Raw genomic sequence first — 23,805 nt, 5'->3', positions numbered from 1 at the left:
CGTCTTTCCCTCACCTTCCCTCTTTCCCGATGAGGCAACAGTTTGTTGCGAAAGCTTGAATTTTGTGTGTATGTTTGTGTTTGTTTGTGTGTCTGTCGACCTGCCAGCACTTTCATTTGGTAAATCACATCATCTTTGTTTTTAGATATATTTTTCCTACGTGGAATGTTTCCCGTTATTATAACTATATATATATATGTTTGTTTGTGTGTCTATCGACGTGCCAGTGCTTTCGTTTGGTAAGTCACATCATCTTTTTATATATATATATATATATATATATATATATATATATATATATATATATATATATATATATAAGGTTATGCAAAATGTTGATACTCTGTAATAAAAAAAAGCCATATATCTTAAGTGGGTAGTCCTCTGAAAATTTCAAAAACTGATTTTTTAAAATGTTATCTGGAATGTTTACTTTATTGTCTCGGGAGGTCTACTTTAGTGTAGGGTTCATCTCAAGTTGAACAGAAATTCCTTTATAAAGTTACAAGGCAATTTGTGAAAGAGTGTCTACTAGTAAGGATGTAATATCAATGACGGCTTAAGAGCCATTAAGGAAATTAGGAACATGCCCTAACTTGAAATTGGACCAGCCTGTTACAACATCTATACAAAAGTGAATGAAAAATGTATCGAGTAAGCAGAGCAGTGGATGACAGAAGCTGCCAAAGAGGCCTGCAGAACCACCATGGCCATGAAAAAGATGGAGGAAGACCTCGTTTTGGATCTGGAAGAATTGCTGTATGGCCCAGGCATCACTGACTACAGGTATTGTTTAACTTAATTACAAAAAATGCAAATCAAAAACTTTAAACACATTTTCTCAATACCCTATTTTTAAAATTGGCATCATGAGAAAGGTAAATAAAATTTTGATCAGAATTTGATGCTGGCATTGTACACTGAATTCTCTATCAGCATACACAGCCGTTCTGCAATATTTTCAGACGTCTATTTTCAGTGAATGTTTTTGTCTTGATTTTGTGTGTGAAAAAACATGACATTTGTTTGAACACATCACCATTTTATTAAAACTCATATTTTTCAGTTAACCTATGTATCCTGATAGAAAATATACTGAAAATGACTTGTACAAAATTATTTTGTTACAGGTCCAATAGGCAGGCTTCAGGATTTCCCAACCAATGACCAATGTTCCGACTGCAAGGGGTTCTTCCATCTAGTGCAACTGTTACAGGGAGCATCGAATGTGGACACAAAAATTATTTCTTAAAAGGTGCAAGTGTATGGATTAAACTGTATCATCAGATTTAGAGTTATTTTTTTATTTTACATCAAAAAAAGAAAGAAAAAGAAATCACGAAAGTCACCTATTTTTCGCGGGTTCAAAGAGAGCTACCTCCTTAAAACACCTACATGAAAGGTACTCAAGTGGCATGAACCAGAACGGATGACACAAACCTCTGAGCCACATGAGCAGAACATACACTTGTGACATGTAATACTTCTCTTGACCAAGTATGGTCCAAGTTCAGAGTGCTAACCAAGCATGTTCCTGGCTCAGAGTGCTATTCCACATAACTATTACCAACAATTCAGATCAATGGAACACATGGCTTCCATTTCATGCAGTGCTCTCAAACAAAAACAACTGAATTAAAGTCAGCCTGAAATAAGACATCAAAGGAACTCAGATATGATGAAATCTTCTCAGGTTTCCTTCAAGGTGGGTGGTTTGAGTCTCCATGACGTATCAATGAGTGTTACATCATCATCATCATCATCATCATCATCATCATCTGATGAAGCGGAAAAGTTGCACACATGTCCTGTATATACATCTGAATGGTAGCCGTCTCCCTCACCACTTACCCCGGGCACAGGGTTTGGTGACCTGTAGTGGGGGAATAGATTGCAGTTGAACTCATGGAGCATTCAGTCTTGTCTAGACTCGGTAAGCATCAACTGCTGGGTGTGTCCTTGGCCTATAGCTGCTATTGCAAGATTCCATGCCAAACTTATGTGATAGCCTCATTCTCCTATTAATGAGACTGTCACTGACCTTTATCTCAGTTGATTCTTTGATGTTGCTCTCCTAGCTTGGCAAAACATTTTCGCTGTCCCAAATTTGAATTTATGTATGTTGTCGAGGCTGTGTTCTGCCACTGCTGATTTATCTTTGTGCACCAGACATAAGCATCTAATGTGATCCATGCAGCGTTGCTAGGTGCAGTGCTGTATGTTCTCGATGTACTGGCAGCCACACTGTCTTCGTATGGTGTAACGGTACACTGCTCTAATGACATTAGTATACAGAACACACATCATTTGTGACAAAGACATCCCCCCCAGCCGAACTCCAACACGCCAGGGTCATGTTTCACTAAAATTGGTACAGTGAAACACAGATTAGATATGCACTCAAGAAAACGAAGGATAAAATTATCAACATAGAACAGGTTAAGAAACAGGAAGAGAGACTCTCCTTTATCCCCTATATTGAGTCTCCCTCAGCCAAAATTTTGGAAAACCTTAGAAAGCACAACATGAAGGCCATCTTTTGACCACCACAAAAAAGAAAGATGTCCTTGGTGCAGTGAAGGACAAATTACAACTGCAAATATTCAGTATATAGCATCCCTTGCAAATGTGACAGCCAGTACATCAGGCAAACACAGCACTGTATCTCACAACACTGCATGGAACACATTAGATGTGCACATTTGGGAACAAACAAAAATCAGCTGTAGTAGAACACAGCCTCAACAAGGTACATACATTAAAGTTTGAGAAAACAAAAATGTTTTGGCTCTGCAGAAAGTCCAAAGAGTTTCTTGTCTTGCATGACACTGAAAGTGTTTCAACAACTTTCTTGCATCAGGTTTATGGGAAGTACAGAACATGATTTGTGTTAAGTGATCAAGGTAAGTGTAGGTAATTTCAATAGTGAATAACTTTAAATAACGTAGAAGTGATACATTTGTGAAATAGAATTATTCAAAAAAACTAAGGAAAGGTATGTTTGTGTTACTTTACTTAAAACAGAATTTGTAAAAAAAAAAAACTATTGTAAGCTCTTGTTGAGCGAATGGCTAAATGAGTCAAATGGCCATCCGCACAAGATTCAAAAATTACAGGCACCTGTACGATTGATGTGAGCCAGTGGTCGGCATCTAGTGGGCACGTAGCTGGAAACAGTAGTTACTGAGGGAAAATTGGAAATTTGTAGAAGTTCCAAAGGGACCAAACTGCTGAGATCATACGTCCCTAGGCTTACGCACTACTTAATCTAACTTAAACTAACTTACGCTAAGGCTACCCCACGCGGCAGTTACTGAGAGAATGGAATGTATTGCATGAGAAAGCATACGCAGAAAACATGAAAGAGTAACTCATATCATTAGCAGTAAAAATGTATAGAACAGCAGTGTGCTTCAGTCTTGAATAGTGCTCACGTGTGTGGGATCCCCAACAATTCGGATTTATGGAAAACATCAATTAGCAATTCAGAAATATACTGTTAAATTTTGTACCGGCAGGTTCAATCAACGCTTGTGTATCACAGAAATGTTTCTTGAACACAAATGAGAATCCCTGAATACAAGACAACATTCTATTTGTGAAACATTGCTGAAAAAAGTTTAGAAAACAGGCATTTGAGGCTGACCGCAGAACAATTCTGCTGTCGCCAATGTACGTTTTGCATAACGACCGCAAGACAAAAGAAAGTAGGGCTCATACATGGGCATTTAGACAGTTGTTTTTCTCTCGCTCTATTTGCAATGGGAACAGATAAGGAAATGACTAGTAGTGATATGAGATAGCCTCCACCAAGCACCTTATAATGGCTTTCAGATTATGTATGTAGTTATAAACGTAGATCATGCAATATTAGTTGGAGTAACTTTATCCTATGAGGTACAGAAAGGGAAGTCTATAGATACATTGCAGGTGGTGCGAACAGACCGGTCTGTGAAGTAGTTCTTGATGCATTTTCCAAAAACTGCCTTGAGCAGCTGGTTTGATAACCTGCATACAATGTAAATACTGTAAGCCCTGTAGCTACAAGCAAGCCTGAATTTATCATAGAGACAGGAATCAGCGATCAACATGTAATCAAGACAACAATGGTTACTAAAGTTAATAAAGCCATCAAGAAGGCTAGGAGAACTTCTTTGTTGTAAAGAGCAGATAAGATGTTGTCAGCATTACACAAACAGTGAATGGTCATCATTTAGTTGCACTATGAGGGACACAGAGGAATTATGGGCAAATTTTAAAATGACTGTAAATCACTCTCTGGAGACTATGTGCCGAGCAAGTTGCTTAAGGACAGAAAAGACCCACCATGGTTTAATAATACAATTCCTAAAACACTTAGAAAAGAAGAGATTTTTGTCTCTTGGTCAAAAAGAACGTGGAAATGTTGACACGCAAAGATCGGTTGAAATTTGTGAGTTTATTAAAATACTGATGTGTGCCACAAGTAAAAATTTCCACCATCATACTTAAGCGAAAGATGTTGCAGAGAATCCGAGAAAATTTTGGTCCTATTAATGATAACGAAGTGGATAGAAGGCTTCTATGACTCGTCAACCCATATAGTGTGGCAAAAGAACATAGCAGAAGAAGAAATGAGGTTTTAAATATCATGTTTAAAAAATCACTCACAGAGGAGGTTTGCACAGACATACTATCAGTTGAGTGTCACACGTATTCCCATGAGGAAGACATAGAAATAGACATCCCTGCTGTTGAGAACCAACTGAAAGAGTCGAAAGCAAGTAAGTCACCATGTCCAGATAGAATCACAATTCAGTTTTACACAGAGCACTCTTAAGCATTGCTCCCTTACTCGGCTTGCATTTATCGACAACCTCTCAACCAGTGCAATGTCCCAAGGGACCGGTGAAAGGTACAGGTGACTCCTGTACATAAGAACAGTAAAAGAATGGACCTGAAAAATTACATAGCAATATTCTTCACACTGATTTGTTGCTGATTCTTGATCATGTTCTTAAGTTTCCTTGAGACAGAAACGCTTCTGTCCCCAAATCAGCACAGATTCAGAAAAAACTGTTTGTACAAAATTCAGTTTGCCCATTTTCTCTAACAATGTCCTGCAAACTATGGGTGAAGTGCAGCCTGAAGATTCCATATTGCTAGGTATCTGGGTTGCATTTGGCACAGTGCCCCATGGCAGACTGTTAAATGACCGAGCATATGGAAAACGACCCCAATTATGGGAGTGGCTCAAAGACTTCTTATGCGATAGAGTCCAGTATGTCATCCTGAACAGTGAGCATTCATAAGAGAAAAGGGGGTTGTCAAGAGTGCCCTAGAGAAGCATGATAGGACCGCTCTTGTTCTCCATATACATAAACAATCGGATGGATGGAGTGAACAGCAATTTGCAGCTGTTTGTTGACAACAAAACACGAGGATACAAGATGACTTGGGCAGAATTTGCTTTGGTGGATGAATAACAGCTTGCTCTAAAAGTAGAAAACTGCTAGTTAGTATAGACTGAGTATGAAAAACAATAATGTAATGTTAGAATCCAGTATCAGTGATGAACTATGGGGCACAGTCACAATGATTAACTACCTAGGCCTAGTGTTGCAAACTGACATGAAATGCAAAGTAGGGAAGGCTAATGGTGGACTTTGGTTTATTGGGGTAGTTCTAAGAAAGCAGAAACCATGTACAGAATACCAGTGCAAACCATTCTCGAGTAGTACTTCAGTGTCTGGAGCCCCAACAGATCATATTAAAGGAAAACAGAGGAATTCAGAGGTGCTAGATTTGTTATGGATGTGTTTGATCAACATGTAATCAACATTCTCTGTGAACTCAAATCTGAATGCCTGGAGATATGACAACATTCTTTTCATGAAACACTATTGAGAAAATTTAGAGAAGTGGCATTTGTGGCCAACTGCAGAACGATTCTACAGCTGCCAATGCACACTTTGTTTAAAGACTGTAATAACAAGATAAGAGAAATTAGAGTCTATATGGAAGTATATAAACAGTCGTTTCTCCTTCACTCCACTAGCGAGTGCAACAGGAAATGGAATGACCAGTAATGGTATAAAGAACCCTCCACCATGCACTGTGTGGTGGCTTGCAGAGTATATACATAGATGCAGATATAGATCTAGATGCAGAGTACAAATGAATAAACTTCAAAAGTACTGTTTAATATGAAGTAGACAAGTATTTTCCTAATAAGATTTTAAGGAATGGGAAAGACACACCGTAATATAATACACATGTGAGAAAGTTGCTACATAAGTAAAGGGAGTTCCATCTCTGATCTAAGAGAAGCAAAAATCTAACTGATATACACAAGGTGAAGAAAGTGAAAATGAGTGTTAAGGGAAGCAATGGGAGTAGTGTTCAATGACTTTGAAAGTAAAATTTTGTCAACCAATCTGTAAAAAATTCTAAGACTTTTGGTCTTCCATAAAATCAGAAAACATATCAAATTCAACTACTCAGTCACTCTGTGACAAAATGGGCATTGAAACGGAAGATGAGAACAGAGGAGTCCGAAATACTGAACTTGGTCTTTCGAAACAGTTTCACTGTAGATCATAATGTGGACCCTCCTTTCAAACACAGCACAAATGTCGAAATGGCAGATACTGAGGTAAGTGATAGAGGAATATAAAATCATCTACAATCACTTGGTAGTTGGAAGGCACCTAGACTAATAGATAGCTGCAAGATTCTTCAGAGATTATTTAAAAGAAGTGCTCCCCTTCTGGCAGCCATTTATCGTAGGTTCCTGGAGCAACAAATGGTACCCGTGCCGAAAGAAGCACAAGTGATTTCCATTTTCAAGAAAGGTCATAGGACAGATGTAAATGACCACAGTCCTATATCACTGACATCAATCTGCTTTGGAATTATTGAACACGTTTCTTGCCCACGTATCATGAGATTTCTAGAAGCTGAGCATATCCTGTGTAAAAAACAACTTGGATTCCACAAACAGAGGTGTCGCAAAACTCAACTCACTCTGTTCCCTAACGAAATTCAGAGTGCTTTAGACATCACCACTCACATTGATACCGTGTTCCTTGACTTTGGAAAGGCTTTGATACAATTCCACACTGTAGTTCCCTGAAAAAGGTATGAGATTGCCAATTATCAGACCAGATTTGTGATTGGATTCAAGACTTCCTTGCAAATATAACTCAACAAGTTGCTCTCAATAGAGCACAATAGAAAGAAGCTAAGGTAATTTCAGGAGCTCCTCAAAGAAGGGCGATAAGATCACAGTTGTTTACAGTATACATAAATGATTTGGTTAATAATATTGGTAGCTCCATAAGGTTGGTTGCAGCTGATTCAGTTGTCTGTAAGAAGGTAGCAATGTCAGAAGACTGAACTGAACAGCAGGAATCCCTAGTGAGGACTGATGAATGGTGCAGCGACTGGCAGCTGACACTGAATGTAAATAAATATAACATATTGCACATAGGTAAGGAAAGAAATCCACTGCTATGCAATTACACTGTTGGTGGCAAATTGCTGAAAACAGTAACCAAGGTAAGATATACAGGGATAATCATCCAAAGTGATCTGAAGTGTAATACTCACCTAAAACAAACAATATGAAAATAAGATAACAGACAGAGATTCATAAAAACAATCTTATGAGAATGTAAGTCATCCACAAAAAAGTTCCTTACAAAACACTTGTCCAACCACTTCTTGGGTATTGCTCATCAGTCTGGGATCCTCTCAGGACCGGATTACTCAAAGAGAGAGACAAGACCCAATCAGCAGCAGCTTGTTCCAGTACAGGATCATTTAGTTAGCATGAAAGCATTACAGATATGCCCAACGGACTCCAGTGGCAGACGATACACGAGAGACATAGGCCATCATGGAAGTATGAAATTCTGAGAGAGCACATTCCATGAAGAGCTGCACCACATATTACTTTTCCTACGGATCTCCCTAAATGACCGCAACAACAAACATTGAGTAATTAGAGCTAATATGGAGATTTACTGACAATCATTCTTCCCAAGTGCCATTCATGAATGGAACAGGAAAGGGGGGCAATCAAACTGGTGCCGGAAATACACACCACACAACATAAGGTGGTGTATCGAGTACAACTGTAGATGTATACACAGCAGAAGCTCTGACTGGGGAGGATGCGTTGTCCTTTTCAAGGGAACTCCTCAAAGGCCACCTTGTAGATTTAAGCAATCCTTCAAAAATATAATTCTGGTTGGCTATATGAGGATAAGGACCTCACTCCCAAATACAAGCACAGTGGCTCTCCCTTACTCTCATCATTCATGTAGTCTGTAGCGAAAAAATGCTTTTCTGAGCTGTTACATGTGTCTCTGTAGCACCCAGCAAATGCAAATATTAAAACATTTATCATCAACACAACAATAATTTTACCTTTTCTTCTATTCACTTTTTCATCAAACTGACTTTCATCATCAGACATACTTTTTGAAGAATCAAAGCCAGTGTCTTGTGAGCTGATACTTGATGCCTTATCAGGAGAAAATCCTCCATTATCACAAAAGTTTTCATGCTTCATGTCTTGTGAAAGCTGTTTTTTCCATGATTTTAAGCAAAGTTTGTAGGAATCTGGTAACATTCCTGTATAAAGATGCAAAAATAAAGATCAATTTTAAATATGTACTTGCAAATAATGATACATGCAAAAGTCTTTATTACATAATTTTGGGAAATAGATGCCACATATAATGCCAAAGTTGTAAATGGGAACATGACAGAAAAAATTATTCTACAGTAACAGTAATATATGCCAAAGTTGTTTATCCACAGACACACACACACACACACAAACTTTTTAAATAGCATAAATATGCATGGCAGTGATTTTCTTCTTTTTAAAGAGTAAGAATTAAACCAGTAAATATGCATGTTCTGTTTTATTTATAATATTCAGAGTATTAAACATGTGATGGAGAGTTCTGCTGCTTTGCAAAGCCTTCAATATTACAACGCAAAGATATAAATCTTTAAACAGCAGCTTGGACCACCAGGAGGATCAACCATCCTCCGCACTCACCAGATATCTTCCACAATCTACCAAACTTTCTCAGCCTAACTTATCATTTTTAACATTTCTCTTGAGTAAAAATAGTATCTACAATGTAATCACAAATATCTGAAACAGATGTAAATTTTTCATTCATTTGAAAAGCTCCAAATGACTCTTGCTCACACAATGTAAAACTCATAGTATCACCTACACAGTCTTAAAACAGTGAAACAAGAGAAATCAATAAAATGGCCAGGTTTGAGCCACGAATCTCATTACTTAATTATAATCCCATCAACATAAATGTTAAGGGTCAAATGGAATGTACTGAATTAAGGAAAATGTAACTACGTGCTACAGATGGTCAAAGACTCATTAAGAACTATTATCTAATTTTCCTCAATCCTTATTTAACACTTGACTGCCACAAGGCCACCACCAGCCACAGTAGATCCTTAAGTCTGATGCTGTGTGCCCACCAGTGGCCACAGCACAGCCTCACGCTGGACTCTGTAGCCTAAACTGGCCTGGCCTGGTGGTGAAACATCCATCACTATGCATGCAGCAGTCACCGTGTTGATAAACCATGTAATAACATCAAAAACATCAGCCTGAGTAAGATTTTCATTTCCATTATTGTTGCATTTCATTTGGCAAATATGGGAGTCAGTTCAAGTACATTCTACACTTCATTCAAATAAGTCCTGCTGTAATCTGTTTGGAACTTTTCTCAAAAGATGAAATCAAACATTAAGAATTTTCTATAACATGTATTAATTAGTTTTAAACATTAATTCCTTAATACACTCAAAGTTTACAAGCAAACTGTCATTAATTGTGTGTAGTTCAATTTAGTTTTGTTATAATCAAATTAAAAGCTCACATACACTCATATATCGTATTTACTCGAATCTAAGCCTCACTCGAATCTAAGCCACACCTGAAAAATGAGACTCGAAATCAAGAGACAAAAATTTTCCCGAATCTAAGCCGCACCTGAAATTTGAGACTCGAAATTGAAGGGGAAAGAAAAGTTTTAGGCCGCGCTTCCAAATCGAAACAAAGTTGGTCCATTGTAATATGAGACACAATTTAGGTCGATTGAATGACGATACAGCTACAATAGTTTGGTTCAAGTCGTAAGCTTAGCAGTTAAGCTTTACCAGATAGCCATTGCTATGTGTCAGGCGGGTCCGTATTTATACGGGTACCCTTCCTTTTTCACGTGCTTCATCTGGTTTGAATCGATTGCTTAATATTCTTTGATCTAAGTACCGTTCTCTTTGTTATAGGTGTTTACGTCACTCTAAGCTGAAAATGCATTACTGTACTGTGTCATGCATTGTTTGTCGCATTCTGATAGTGAGTGTTTATGACCTGTCGCCGATCGCGACATGGCTTGCTTTTGGGCGCGCTACCGCCACTTACAAAAAAAAGAGAGAGAGAGAGAGAGAGAGAGAGAGGAATCGTCTCATTAGCGAAACAATGGCAAGAGACGGCTATATGCTGTTACTTACACTGCTGCTTTCTTTGATAATGATCAACAAGAACCAAATAATAGACTGCGTATGACAGAAGACGTTCTGAACGAGAGTTTAGCGAAAAATTTTCTCCGTTTGCAGATGCCTCTTTAGTACATTATATTCTGCATAGAAATTAGAGTCATCTTAGATTTAAAATCCTAATCAATTGACCTTGCTTCGTTTCTGACTGTATTAGGCATAAGAACAATACGAATACAAACATGACATGATATGTATATTCTTCCGCGTTTGCTGTTGTCTCACTCTAGTTTCGTAGTTTATTTGGCAGACAAGATTTAAATGAGATAGCAGCAAACACGAAAGAATACATGGCAAAATGTTTATATTCATATTATTCTTATGGTAAAGAGAATAATGCATGTAATGCACCATTCATAAAAGTTCCTATTAGCAACCATCTCATCTCACAGGTAGGAAAAAAACTCAGAACGTAGAGCTGGCCACCTTGACAAACATCCCCAACAGTCTTGTCAGTTGGATTTTCGTAGTACACTGAAATGCTGTTACATTCGAAGATGAACAATACGGAATTTGTATTTACTTCGTTGGATAATGTACAAAAATGCAGTGGTCGAAACTCGAGGCGGAGAAAAAAGCTCGCCTTCCATCTTTTTTTAATTTATTTACTGACGCAGAGGTTTTCGCGCCAGTATTTCTCTTTGTGCCTGCAAAGCATGCCTGTGTAGCGCTACATATATTCGACGGCAGAAGTTGGTTGTGGCGTCACCTACCCACATTTTTCAGAACTTCCGCATACTTTGCACTCGATTCTAAGCCGCAGGCGGGTTTTTGGATTACAAAAACCGGAAAAAATGTGCGGCTTACATTCGAATAAATACGGTAAGCTAACTTCTTCAGTATGTTTATTGACAATTATTCAAACCTTTCAGATTTTATTTGGCTTGGATCACATCAACTGCAAATCAGGCAGAAATGTTTATTTCCATTAATATTTTCAATATTATCCACATAAGGATTCCTCTGCTCAATGTACAGAGCTGCATGAAATTAACTGTGACGAAATCTACATGGTATGAGTGGGATGAAGATCCATACACAGTCGGCCCATACAACTTCAACAGCAAGTCAAGTCTGCTGGGGCAGTCAATGGTTACACATATCAAATGGTCATAAGTGCTTTTAGCACTCACTTTCTCACGTTCTCTTTACAGGAAAGGGTTGTAGGGACATGTACTCGGCTTTGCTGTGGCAAAATGGAGCACGTCTGTCATCAAGCATGGGCTTTGACATCAGTTCATTGTCTCATCTCAACATCATGTTGCTGCCTCATACACTGTCACACATGGTGGAGTGCAATAGTGGATTGCATGTTATGGCGTCCTGGAGCGTCTCGTCAAATGCTGTTTTTCTAGTTCCAGAAATATAAACACTTTTTGGAAAAAATAACAGTGCTTAAATTTTCAGAAAACATTAGTTGGCATGTTTTAATGTAAGGGAAAGTTATTTGAATACCACAAGGAATTTTTTTTAATTTTTTTTACGTAGATTATATGCCACCAACAAGAAAAATGGAGGAGCTTTCAGATAAAATTAAACAAATAAACATCAAAATGTGAAAAATAAATACTGAATTCAATAGAACAGATCTAAAAATTGATGAGCAAACTAGGAGACTCGAGGAACATATTACAGGCTTGCTTGACAAACAGACTGAATTCAGTCAACAAACAAATAAATTAAAGAAAACTATGTTAAACCTAAAGGGCGAATTGTATTCTGTAATTAGTAAACTATGTGATTTTTCTTAAGACATGAAGTAAATGAATAGTTCAAGGAACCTACCACTGATTTTAATCAATTCCACGAGTCTGTTTGCTGGGATTCAAAAACTAATTTCAGACCTAGCTGAAGACTAAGGGTCGATTGTATAAACATCACTGCTGTACTCAGAGCTATATCGTGCAAGAGATATGCTGTGACTATTATACTATCCAATCACTTGTCAAAATCCTGAATAACCACTTACTGCAGCACAGACCAACACAAGACATGCCCAAAGAAAATTAATGAGGTTCTGTAAGTTAACGACAGGTATGTGGAGCCATGTCAACTCCAGTGCACTAGGTTTCTTGCGTGAGGATCCACAGCGTGAGCTACCCTATGGAGGTGGTCCCACAGGTTCTCGACTGGGTTCAAATCCAGGGAGTTTGGTAGCCAGTGGAGTATGGTAAACTTACCCTGGTGCTCTTCGAACTGTGCACTTACACTGCAAGCTATGTGACATGATGTATTGTTCTGCTGGTACATGCTATTGTGCCAAGGAAAAACAAACTGCGTGTAGAGATGGCCATGGTTCCCAATGATAGATGCTCTTTGTGTGATCCATTGCACCTTCCCGAATGACAGTATCACCCAGCTAATGCCGCTAAAACATTCCCCCAGAGCATGAGCTCCCTCCTCCAGCCTGGACCCTCCTGAAGATTGTTGTACAGTGTTCGCTTTCAAACATTTCATGCCCGATGGAGTATAAAACGTGATTCATCGGAAAAGGGCACCTGTCGCCACTCAGTCAATGCCCAGCTACAGTACTGATGTGCAAATTCCAGCCTTTGTCAGTGGTGAACAGCAGTCAGCACGGGCGTGTGGACCAGGTGCCTGCTGCAAAGGCCCATATGTAGCAACGATCGCTGAATGGTCAGTGAGGAGACACTGTTTGTAGTCCCTTGATTCATCAGGGCAGTCAATTGCTCAACAGCTGCACACCTATTTGCCCACTAAATCTCCACAGTCGTCATCTAGATCTATCATATATGGCCTTTGGTGCACCACAGTTGTCTCAGCACTGGTTTTCAATAGCACCATTTCATCACGCATGTTATACCTTAACAACGGTGGCATATGAACAGTTTACAAACTAAGCCTTTTCAGAAATGCTTCCACCTTTGGCCTGAAAGCCAATGATCATGCCCTTTCGGGTGTCAGATAAATCACTCAAGTTTCCACATTAGGATAACAACTGCAACGTTTTCTGCATCCCCCCAGACATAGTTTCTACTGCTACTGCTGCTGCTACCTGCCATCTGTGAGTGGTTATTGCACTTTGATGTCAAACACAGGCAATGGGCACAGAAGTTTGACTGCACCATGTGTAATTGCCCAGCAACTTAGTTTTACTCCGAGCCGTAAACAACTCATCATTTTGGGGCAGCGCCTCAGAACTGACTTGGAAAACAGTGAACCTCTGCACTGTATTCCAGAAAGCAATCAATGAACCGCTGCCTGATAAATTTCATTTTGCTAATTGACTTTTGGTAGGACTTGTTCATCAACATGCATGCAGTTGTCATTGCACTTGAAGCACTAGTTTCGTACATAAAAATTTAATACCAATTGTGTAGTTACTGTTATCTGAGCATAAAGAACATATGTTAAAAGATGTTCAACAGTTACTGGCTATTGTCTAACTCCACGTATTTAGCGTATCATTGTAAACGTACCAAATTTCTATTTTTTATTCTGCTGTTAACTGCCTGTAAGTACATTTAAACTAATCACACAGATTATAAGCCATTTCCACAGATTGTTATGAGATCAGTTATTATCTGTACTCATTACATAGATTCTGAACTATCCAGCTTGTGACCATCCAGCCACCACACTATCCAGCCTACTTAATTTATATCATAGTAATACTTCTCCATAATAAATGAGGATTAATTTGTTGTTCATACTGTACTTTTCGAAAGAGGCACCAGTTGTGCTGTTGTGGGGCCCTTAAAAATGTTTTACACGTCGCCTGAGCTTCTAGCACACCTGCAGTCAAAAATTATATGATACAATCTGTATTATTAATACTGAATAAATTAATGGAACCATTCTTCAACAAACGATACTTAGAAGCCCTCTTCCAGCACTCACAAACAACAATGAACACACATAGAGGATAGCTATGTTGGCAACCCTGTATTATTTCCTTCTCCAGTTGCACATCAGACATCAAAAGCGCGTGCATTGTTAAATTGTAAAAAGTCTGAAATGGGTGATAAAAAAAAGCTCATTGTGTCTACAGATGAGCTGTTGTCTTCTCAGCTAACTGACATCGGGGACTGATGATAATGAAGACTGTGTAACCATTCTGAAGAGCACTGACTTGCTGGATGTCATAAGGTGGTTGGCTTAAGTGTGGGAAGAGATTCTGAAAGTATCACTTGAAAGGTCTGGAAAAATTCTTCTAGACCATGAAAACAGACATTTTAACATAGTCTCCACTTGTGAAAACCAAAGTAAAAAATGAAAATGATGATTTTATTTTGTTGCACAAAAATTTACTGAGCTGTGAGGACGTCAATGCACAAGATGTCACAGAATGGATGACAGTAACGAAGTTCATGAACTAACTGATAATGATAATGTGGAAATGACAGTTCAGGGAGAAGACATACAAGAGGTGGGGGAAAACTTACATGACAGCACAAATATCATCCCACATTCAGAAGGGTTCAAGACAACTGAGGCAGCAATGCAGTACATTAGTGAATAGGAGGAAGCAACACAGATGATATCATCTGTTTGTGTAATTGGAGGTATATTGCAGCATGGAAGGGGGAATAAAAGAGGGAAACAGCCACATATCAAAGGTTTTTTTTAGAAACTCAAACCTGTAAGTTTCACACGTTATTTTAGGCCTGGCTCTTCACAAGTATGCAATCAAACACTCATACTTTACAAAGTAGATCGTTTAGTGTTTCCTGTAATAATTTTTCAAGGCTGCAGTATGAACAAGTACATAACAAACAACAATAACTAGCATGTATTATGTAAGATATCAGAAAATGTTGATAAAATTGGGTTTCAGTATAAAAAATGGTGTTTCGAATGATATGGCTTGGGTCAAAAGGGAGAATTCCCTGAACTCTGGCCTATCTGGCCTTTTTTCTTATCTGGCTAGACCTTCCACCACATTAGGCCAGATAGTCAAGAGTCTACTGCACTTATAGGGTGGCAATTATTTGAACTATATGAAATAAGATCGTCATAACTTATGAACAGTTTGCATTAGGACATTCAAACTACACGATTGGCCGTGGGGCACTATGGGAATTAGTATAGTTTTGTTTAGCGATGAAGCCCACTTTATTTGCCTGGGTTCATCAACAAGAAAAACGGACGCATTTGGGGGACTGAGAAATCGCATTTCATGATCAAGAAGTCTCTTCACCTTCAACGGGTGACTGTGTGGTGTGCGATGTCCAGGCACGGAATAATCGGTGCGATATTCCTTGATGGCACGATGACTACTACCAAATGGCACGTGAAGGTTTTGGAAGGTGATTTCATCCGCATTATCCAAAGTGACCCTAATTTCGACAAGATGAGGTTCATGCTAGACGGAGCTCAACCCTGTCAAAGCAGGAGTGTGTTTGGTGTCCTGATGGAGCACTCTGGGGCTGCATTCTGGCTCTGGGGTACCCTGAGGCCACTGGCATGGGCCTCGATTGGCCACCATATTCTCCGGGATTGAACATGTGCAACTCCTTTTTGTGGGGCTATGTTAAAGACAATGTGTACAACAATAACCACAAAACCATTGCTTAGCTGTAAACAGCCATTCATGAGGTCATCAACAGCATCAATGCTCTGACACTGCAGCAAGACATGCAGAATTTCACTTTTCGTCTGTGCCACATCGTCGCCAATGGTGGCAAGCATATCGAACATGACATAACCTGTAGCGACGTTTGCATGTTGAATAAAGTGTTGGTTGGTTGGTTTGTTTGTTTGAGGTATAAAGGGACCAAACTACAGGGTCATCAGTCCCTTTTTCCTGGCGCAAGCAAGGTTTAAGGTACAACAAAACCTCCCAAAGTGTATTTGAGAAAGTAGGGGGGGGGGGGGGGGGGGGGGGATGGATAACCACACCTAAAAAGAGAATGAATGGAATGAACAAACAACAGGGAAAAGATACACCACACGGAAAAGTGGAAGGTGGTATAAAAATCATAGAGCAGATGGTCTGGGCTGGTTGATCACAATAATAAAAGAGGATGAGCCAGCCACTCTGCAACACATTAAAATGCCCACCTCAAAAAGATAAGGCGAGATGAACACATGTAGGGAAAAGATGACCACCAAGACAAACAAATACAAAGAAAGTGTGACAGAGTCAAAATGGAGGGAATGTGGCGGCCTCAGAGAGAAGGCTTAATTCCCACTCTTAGATGGTATGATAAAAAAAAACCTCATGAATAAGACATAAAACTAAACCTGCTGTTGAGGCATTGTTGCCCAACACCGAAGGTAGGGTGCTGGGAAGGTTAAAAGTCCACCGCAGAGGGGCTGAAAGTGGGCAGTCCAGCAGGATGAGGGCGACAGTCACATGTGAGCCACAGTCACACCGAGGTGGGTCCTCGCGACGGAGGAGGTAGCCATGTGTTAGCCATGTATGGCCAATGCTGGGGCACCCTAAAGAGCATGAGATTAAATTTCCTGCTGCAGAAACGATTGTTCTAGTGACCCGCTCAACTACCACATCGATGGTACCACGTGGGGGTGACTCAACAGTGACGGAAGAGGTGAAAGCTTCCCAGTCTGCCTTGTTTAAAGCCCATCTTGGTAGACGTCCAGAGGAATGGCACTGGGGGGAGTGACAGGAAGATGGGAAAGTGGCCACTACCACAAAGTCATCATGGACTCTCCAGTGGACAAATGAGAGAAGTCCTAGGTTGCAGACGGATAAATCAAGGGCCAAGTAAGTGCCACGAGCCACACTGAAATCTGTGGGGGCCCCATTATTTAAGAGGTAGAGGTCAAGTTGAGACAGGGAAGTTTCGACATCTCTACCTCTGCCAGTAAGCACAGTGCCATCCCACAAGGGGTTATGGGTGTTAAAATCTCCCAAAAGTAGGAAAGGTTTATGGAGTTGATGAATCAGTGCAGCCAATGCGTTCAGGGGTATTGCACCATCTGGAGAAAGATGCAGACAGTTATTTGTTCTGTTCTCCTTATCCTGACAGCCACAATTTCAAGAAGAGTTTGAAGTGGCACAGGTTCACTGTAGACTGAGTTCACGACATAGACACAAACTCCACCTGACACACTATTATAGTCACTACAGTTCTTGTAATACTGCTATAGCCGCAGAGGGCAGGGATCCGCATTCTGAAGAGCACTGACTTGCTGGATGTCATAAGGTGGTTGGCTTAAAAGTGTGGGAAGAGATTCTGAAAGTATCACTTGAAAGGTCTGGAAAAATTCTTCTAGACCATGAAAACAGACATTTTAACATAGTCTCCACTTGTGAAAACCGAAGTAAAAAATGAAAATGTTGATTTTATTTTGTTGCACAAAAATTTACTGAGCTGTGAGGACGTCAATGCACAAGATGTCACAGAATGGATGACAGTAACGAAGTTCATGAACTAACTGATAATGATAATGTGGAAATGACAGTTCAGGGAGAAGACATACAAGAGGTGGGGGAAAACTTACATGACAGCACAAATATCATCCCACATTCAGAAGGGTTCAAGACAACTGAGGCAGCAATGCAGTACATTAGTGAATAGGAGGAAGCAACACAGATGATATCATCTGTTTGTGTAATTGGAGGTATATTGCAGCATGGAAGGGGGAATAAAAGAGGGAAACAGCCACATATCAAAGGTTTTTTTTAGAAACTCAAACCTGTAAGTTTCACACGTTATTTTAGGCCTGGCTCTTCACAAGTATGCAATCAAACACTCATACTTTACAAAGTAGATCGTTTAGTGTTTCCTGTAATAATTTTTCAAGGCTGCAGTATGAACAAGTACATAACAAACAACAATAACTAGCATGTATTATGTAAGATATCAGAAAATGTTGATAAAATTGGGTTTCAGTATAAAAAATGGTGTTTCGAATGATATGGCTTGGGTCAAAAGGGAGAATTCCCTGAACTCTGGCCTATCTGGCCTTTTTTCTTATCTGGCTAGACCTTCCACCACATTAGGCCAGATAGTCAAGAGTCTACTGCACTTATAGGGTGGCAATTATTTGAACTATATGAAATAAGATCGTCATAACTTATGAACAGTTTGCATTAGGACATTCAAACTACACGATTGGCCGTGGGGCACTATGGGAATTAGTATAGTTTTGTTTAGCGATGAAGCCCACTTTATTTGCCTGGGTTCATCAACAAGAAAAACGGACGCATTTGGGGGACTGAGAAATCGCATTTCATGATCAAGAAGTCTCTTCACCTTCAACGGGTGACTGTGTGGTGTGCGATGTCCAGGCACGGAATAATCGGTGCGATATTCCTTGATGGCACGATGACTACTACCAAATGGCACGTGAAGGTTTTGGAAGGTGATTTCATCCGCATTATCCAAAGTGACCCTAATTTCGACAAGATGAGGTTCATGCTAGACGGAGCTCAACCCTGTCAAAGCAGGAGTGTGTTTGGTGTCCTGATGGAGCACTCTGGGGCTGCATTCTGGCTCTGGGGTACCCTGAGGCCACTGGCATGGGCCTCGATTGGCCACCATATTCTCCGGGATTGAACATGTGCAACTCCTTTTTGTGGGGCTATGTTAAAGACAATGTGTACAACAATAACCACAAAACCATTGCTTAGCTGTAAACAGCCATTCATGAGGTCATCAACAGCATCAATGCTCTGACACTGCAGCAAGACATGCAGAATTTCACTTTTCGTCTGTGCCACATCGTCGCCAATGGTGGCAAGCATATCGAACATGACATAACCTGTAGCGACGTTTGCATGTTGAATAAAGTGTTGGTTGGTTGGTTTGTTTGTTTGAGGTATAAAGGGACCAAACTACAGGGTCATCAGTCCCTTTTTCCTGGCGCAAGCAAGGTTTAAGGTACAACAAAACCTCCCAAAGTGTATTTGAGAAAGTAGGGGGGGGGGGGGGGGGGGATGGATAACCACACCTAAAAAGAGAATGAATGGAATGAACAAACAACAGGGAAAAGATACACCACACGGAAAAGTGGAAGGTGGTATAAAAATCATAGAGCAGATGGTCTGGGCTGGTTGATCACAATAATAAAAGAGGATGAGCCAGCCACTCTGCAACACATTAAAATGCCCACCTCAAAAAGATAAGGCGAGATGAACACATGTAGGGAAAAGATGACCACCAAGACAAACAAATACAAAGAAAGTGTGACAGAGTCAAAATGGAGGGAATGTGGCGGCCTCAGAGAGAAGGCTTAATTCCCACTCTTAGATGGTATGATAAAAAAAAACCTCATGAATAAGACATAAAACTAAACCTGCTGTTGAGGCATTGTTGCCCAACACCGAAGGTAGGGTGCTGGGAAGGTTAAAAGTCCACCGCAGAGGGGCTGAAAGTGGGCAGTCCAGCAGGATGAGGGCGACAGTCACATGTGAGCCACAGTCACACCGAGGTGGGTCCTCGCGACGGAGGAGGTAGCCATGTGTTAGCCATGTATGGCCAATGCTGGGGCACCCTAAAGAGCATGAGATTAAATTTCCTGCTGCAGAAACGATTGTTCTAGTGACCCGCTCAACTACCACATCGATGGTACCACGTGGGGGTGACTCAACAGTGACGGAAGAGGTGAAAGCTTCCCAGTCTGCCTTGTTTAAAGCCCATCTTGGTAGACGTCCAGAGGAATGGCACTGGGGGGAGTGACAGGAAGATGGGAAAGTGGCCACTACCACAAAGTCATCATGGACTCTCCAGTGGACAAATGAGAGAAGTCCTAGGTTGCAGACGGATAAATCAAGGGCCAAGTAAGTGCCACGAGCCACACTGAAATCTGTGGGGGCCCCATTATTTAAGAGGTAGAGGTCAAGTTGAGACAGGGAAGTTTCGACATCTCTACCTCTGCCAGTAAGCACAGTGCCATCCCACAAGGGGTTATGGGTGTTAAAATCTCCCAAAAGTAGGAAAGGTTTATGGAGTTGATGAATCAGTGCAGCCAATGCGTTCAGGGGTATTGCACCATCTGGAGAAAGATGCAGACAGTTATTTGTTCTGTTGTCCTTATCCTGACAGCCACAATTTCAAGAAGAGTTTGAAGTGGCACAGGTTCACTGTAGACTGAGTTCACGACATAGACACAAACTCCACCTGACACACTATTATAGTCACTACAGTTCTTGTAATACTGCTATAGCCGCAGAGGGCAGGGGTCCGCATTCTGAAGAGCACTGACTTGCTGGATGTCATAAGGTGGTTGGCTTAAAAGTGTGGGAAGAGATTCTGAAAGTATCACTTGAAAGGTCTGGAAAAATTCTTCTAGACCATGAAAACAGACATTTTAACATAGTCTCCACTTGTGAAAACCAAAGTAAAAAATGAAAATGATGATTTTATTTTGTTGCACAAAAATTTACTGAGCTGTGAGGACGTCAATGCACAAGATGTCACAGAATGGATGACAGTAACGAAGTTCATGAACTAACTGATAATGATAATGTGGAAATGACAGTTCAGGGAGAAGACATACAAGAGGTGGGGGAAAACTTACATGACAGCACAAATATCATCCCACATTCAGAAGGGTTCAAGACAACTGAGGCAGCAATGCAGTACATTAGTGAATAGGAGGAAGCAACACAGATGATATCATCTGTTTGTGTAATTGGAGGTATATTGCAGCATGGAAGGGGGAATAAAAGAGGGAAACAGCCACATATCAAAGGTTTTTTTTAGAAACTCAAACCTGTAAGTTTCACACGTTATTTTAGGCCTGGCTCTTCACAAGTATGCAATCAAACACTCATACTTTACAAAGTAGATCGTTTAGTGTTTCCTGTAATAATTTTTCAAGGCTGCAGTATGAACAAGTACATAACAAACAACAATAACTAGCATGTATTATGTAAGATATCAGAAAATGTTGATAAAATTGGGTTTCAGTATAAAAAATGGTGTTTCGAATGATATGGCTTGGGTCAAAAGGGAGAATTCCCTGAACTCTGGCCTATCTGGCCTTTTTTCTTATCTGGCTAGACCTTCCACCACATTAGGCCAGATAGTCAAGAGTCTACTGCACTTATAGGGTGGCAATTATTTGAACTATATGAAATAAGATCGTCATAACTTATGAACAGTTTGCATTAGGACATTCAAACTACACGATTGGCCGTGGGGCACTATGGGAATTAGTATAGTTTTGTTTAGCGATGAAGCCCACTTTATTTGCCTGGGTTCATCAACAAGAAAAACGGACGCATTTGGGGGACTGAGAAATCGCATTTCATGATCAAGAAGTCTCTTCACCTTCAACGGGTGACTGTGTGGTGTGCGATGTCCAGGCACGGAATAATCGGTGCGATATTCCTTGATGGCACGATGACTACTACCAAATGGCACGTGAAGGTTTTGGAAGGTGATTTCATCCGCATTATCCAAAGTGACCCTAATTTCGACAAGATGAGGTTCATGCTAGACGGAGCTCAACCCTGTCAAAGCAGGAGTGTGTTTGGTGTCCTGATGGAGCACTCTGGGGCTGCATTCTGGCTCTGGGGTACCCTGAGGCCACTGGCATGGGCCTCGATTGGCCACCATATTCTCCGGGATTGAACATGTGCAACTCCTTTTTGTGGGGCTATGTTAAAGACAATGTGTACAACAATAACCACAAAACCATTGCTTAGCTGTAAACAGCCATTCATGAGGTCATCAACAGCATCAATGCTCTGACACTGCAGCAAGACATGCAGAATTTCACTTTTCGTCTGTGCCACATCGTCGCCAATGGTGGCAAGCATATCGAACATGACATAACCTGTAGCGACGTTTGCATGTTGAATAAAGTGTTGGTTGGTTGGTTTGTTTGTTTGGGGTATAAAGGGACCAAACTACAGGGTCATCAGTCCCTTTTTCCTGGCGCAAGCAAGGTTTAAGGTACAACAAAACCTCCCAAAGTGTATTTGAGAAAGTAGGGGGGGGGGGGGGGGGGGGGGGGGGATGGATAACCACACCTAAAAAGAGAATGAATGGAATGAACAAACAACAGGGAAAAGATACACCACACGGAAAAGTGGAAGGTGGTATAAAAATCATAGAGCAGATGGTCTGGGCTGGTTGATCACAATAATAAAAGAGGATGAGCCAGCCACTCTGCAACACATTAAAATGCCCACCTCAAAAAGATAAGGCGAGATGAACACATGTAGGGAAAAGATGACCACCAAGACAAACAAATACAAAGAAAGTGTGACAGAGTCAAAATGGAGGGAATGTGGCGGCCTCAGAGAGAAGGCTTAATTCCCACTCTTAGGTGGTATGATAAAAAAAAAAACCTCATGAATAAGACATAAAACTAAACCTGCTGTTGAGGCATTGTTGCCCAACACCGAAGGTAGGGTGCTGGGAAGGTTAAAAGTCCACCGCAGAGGGGCTGAAAGTGGGCAGTCCAGCAGGATGAGGGCGACAGTCACATGTGAGCCACAGTCACACCGAGGTGGGTCCTCGCGACGGAGGAGGTAGCCATGTGTTAGCCATGTATGGCCAATGCTGGGGCACCCTAAAGAGCATGAGATTAAATTTCCTGCTGCAGAAACGATTGTTCTAGTGACCCGCTCAACTACCACATCGATGGTACCACGTGGGGGTGACTCAACAGTGACGGAAGAGGTGAAAGCTTCCCAGTCTGCCTTGTTTAAAGCCCATCTTGGTAGACGTCCAGAGGAATGGCACTGGGGGGAGTGACAGGAAGATGGGAAAGTGGCCACTACCACAAAGTCATCATGGACTCTCCAGTGGAAAATGGGAGAAGTCCTAGGTTGCAGACGGATAAATCAAGGGCCAAGTAAGTGCCACGAGCCACACTGAAATCTGTGGGGGCCCCATTATTTAAGAGGTAGAGGTCAAGTTGAGACAGGGAAGTTTCGACATCTCTACCTCTGCCAGTAAGCACAGTGCCATCCCACAAGGGGTTATGGGTGTTAAAATCTCCCAAAAGTAGGAAAGGTTTATGGAGTTGATGAATCAGTGCAGCCAATGCGTTCAGGGGTATTGCACTATCTGGAGAAAGATGCAGACAGTTATTTGTTCAGTTGTCCTTATCCTGACAGCCACAATTTCAAGAAGAGTTTGAAGTGGCACAGGTTCACTGTAGACTGAGTTCACGACATAGACACAAACTCCACCTGACACACTATTATAGTCACTACAGTTCTTGTAATACTGCTATAGCCACAGAGGGCAGGGGTCCGCATTGACGGGAACCAGGTTTCCTGGAGGGCAATGCAGAAAGCAGGTGTATAGCTTAACAGATGCCACA

General features: G+C 40.7%; 1 protein-coding gene across 4 annotated transcripts in view; it reads right to left on the bottom strand.

The window, feature by feature from the left end:
* LOC124617258 overlaps nucleotides 1-23,805 on the bottom strand; it is a 303,970-nt gene that overhangs the window by 167,454 nt on the left and 112,711 nt on the right. For all 4 annotated transcript variants that reach the window (XM_047145250.1, XM_047145253.1, XM_047145251.1 and 1 more), the window contains one exon: nucleotides 8,413-8,619. In XM_047145250.1, the coding sequence (XP_047001206.1) occupies nucleotides 8,413-8,619 (207 nt within the window). The remainder of the gene's footprint in view (nucleotides 1-8,412; nucleotides 8,620-23,805) is intronic.

This window comes from Schistocerca americana, chromosome 1 (genome assembly GCF_021461395.2).
Source record: "Schistocerca americana isolate TAMUIC-IGC-003095 chromosome 1, iqSchAmer2.1, whole genome shotgun sequence".
NCBI lineage: Eukaryota > Metazoa > Arthropoda > Insecta > Orthoptera > Acrididae > Schistocerca > Schistocerca americana.
The sequence above is the reverse complement of the archived record's forward strand: the minus strand, read 5'-3'. Positions and strand labels throughout refer to the sequence as shown.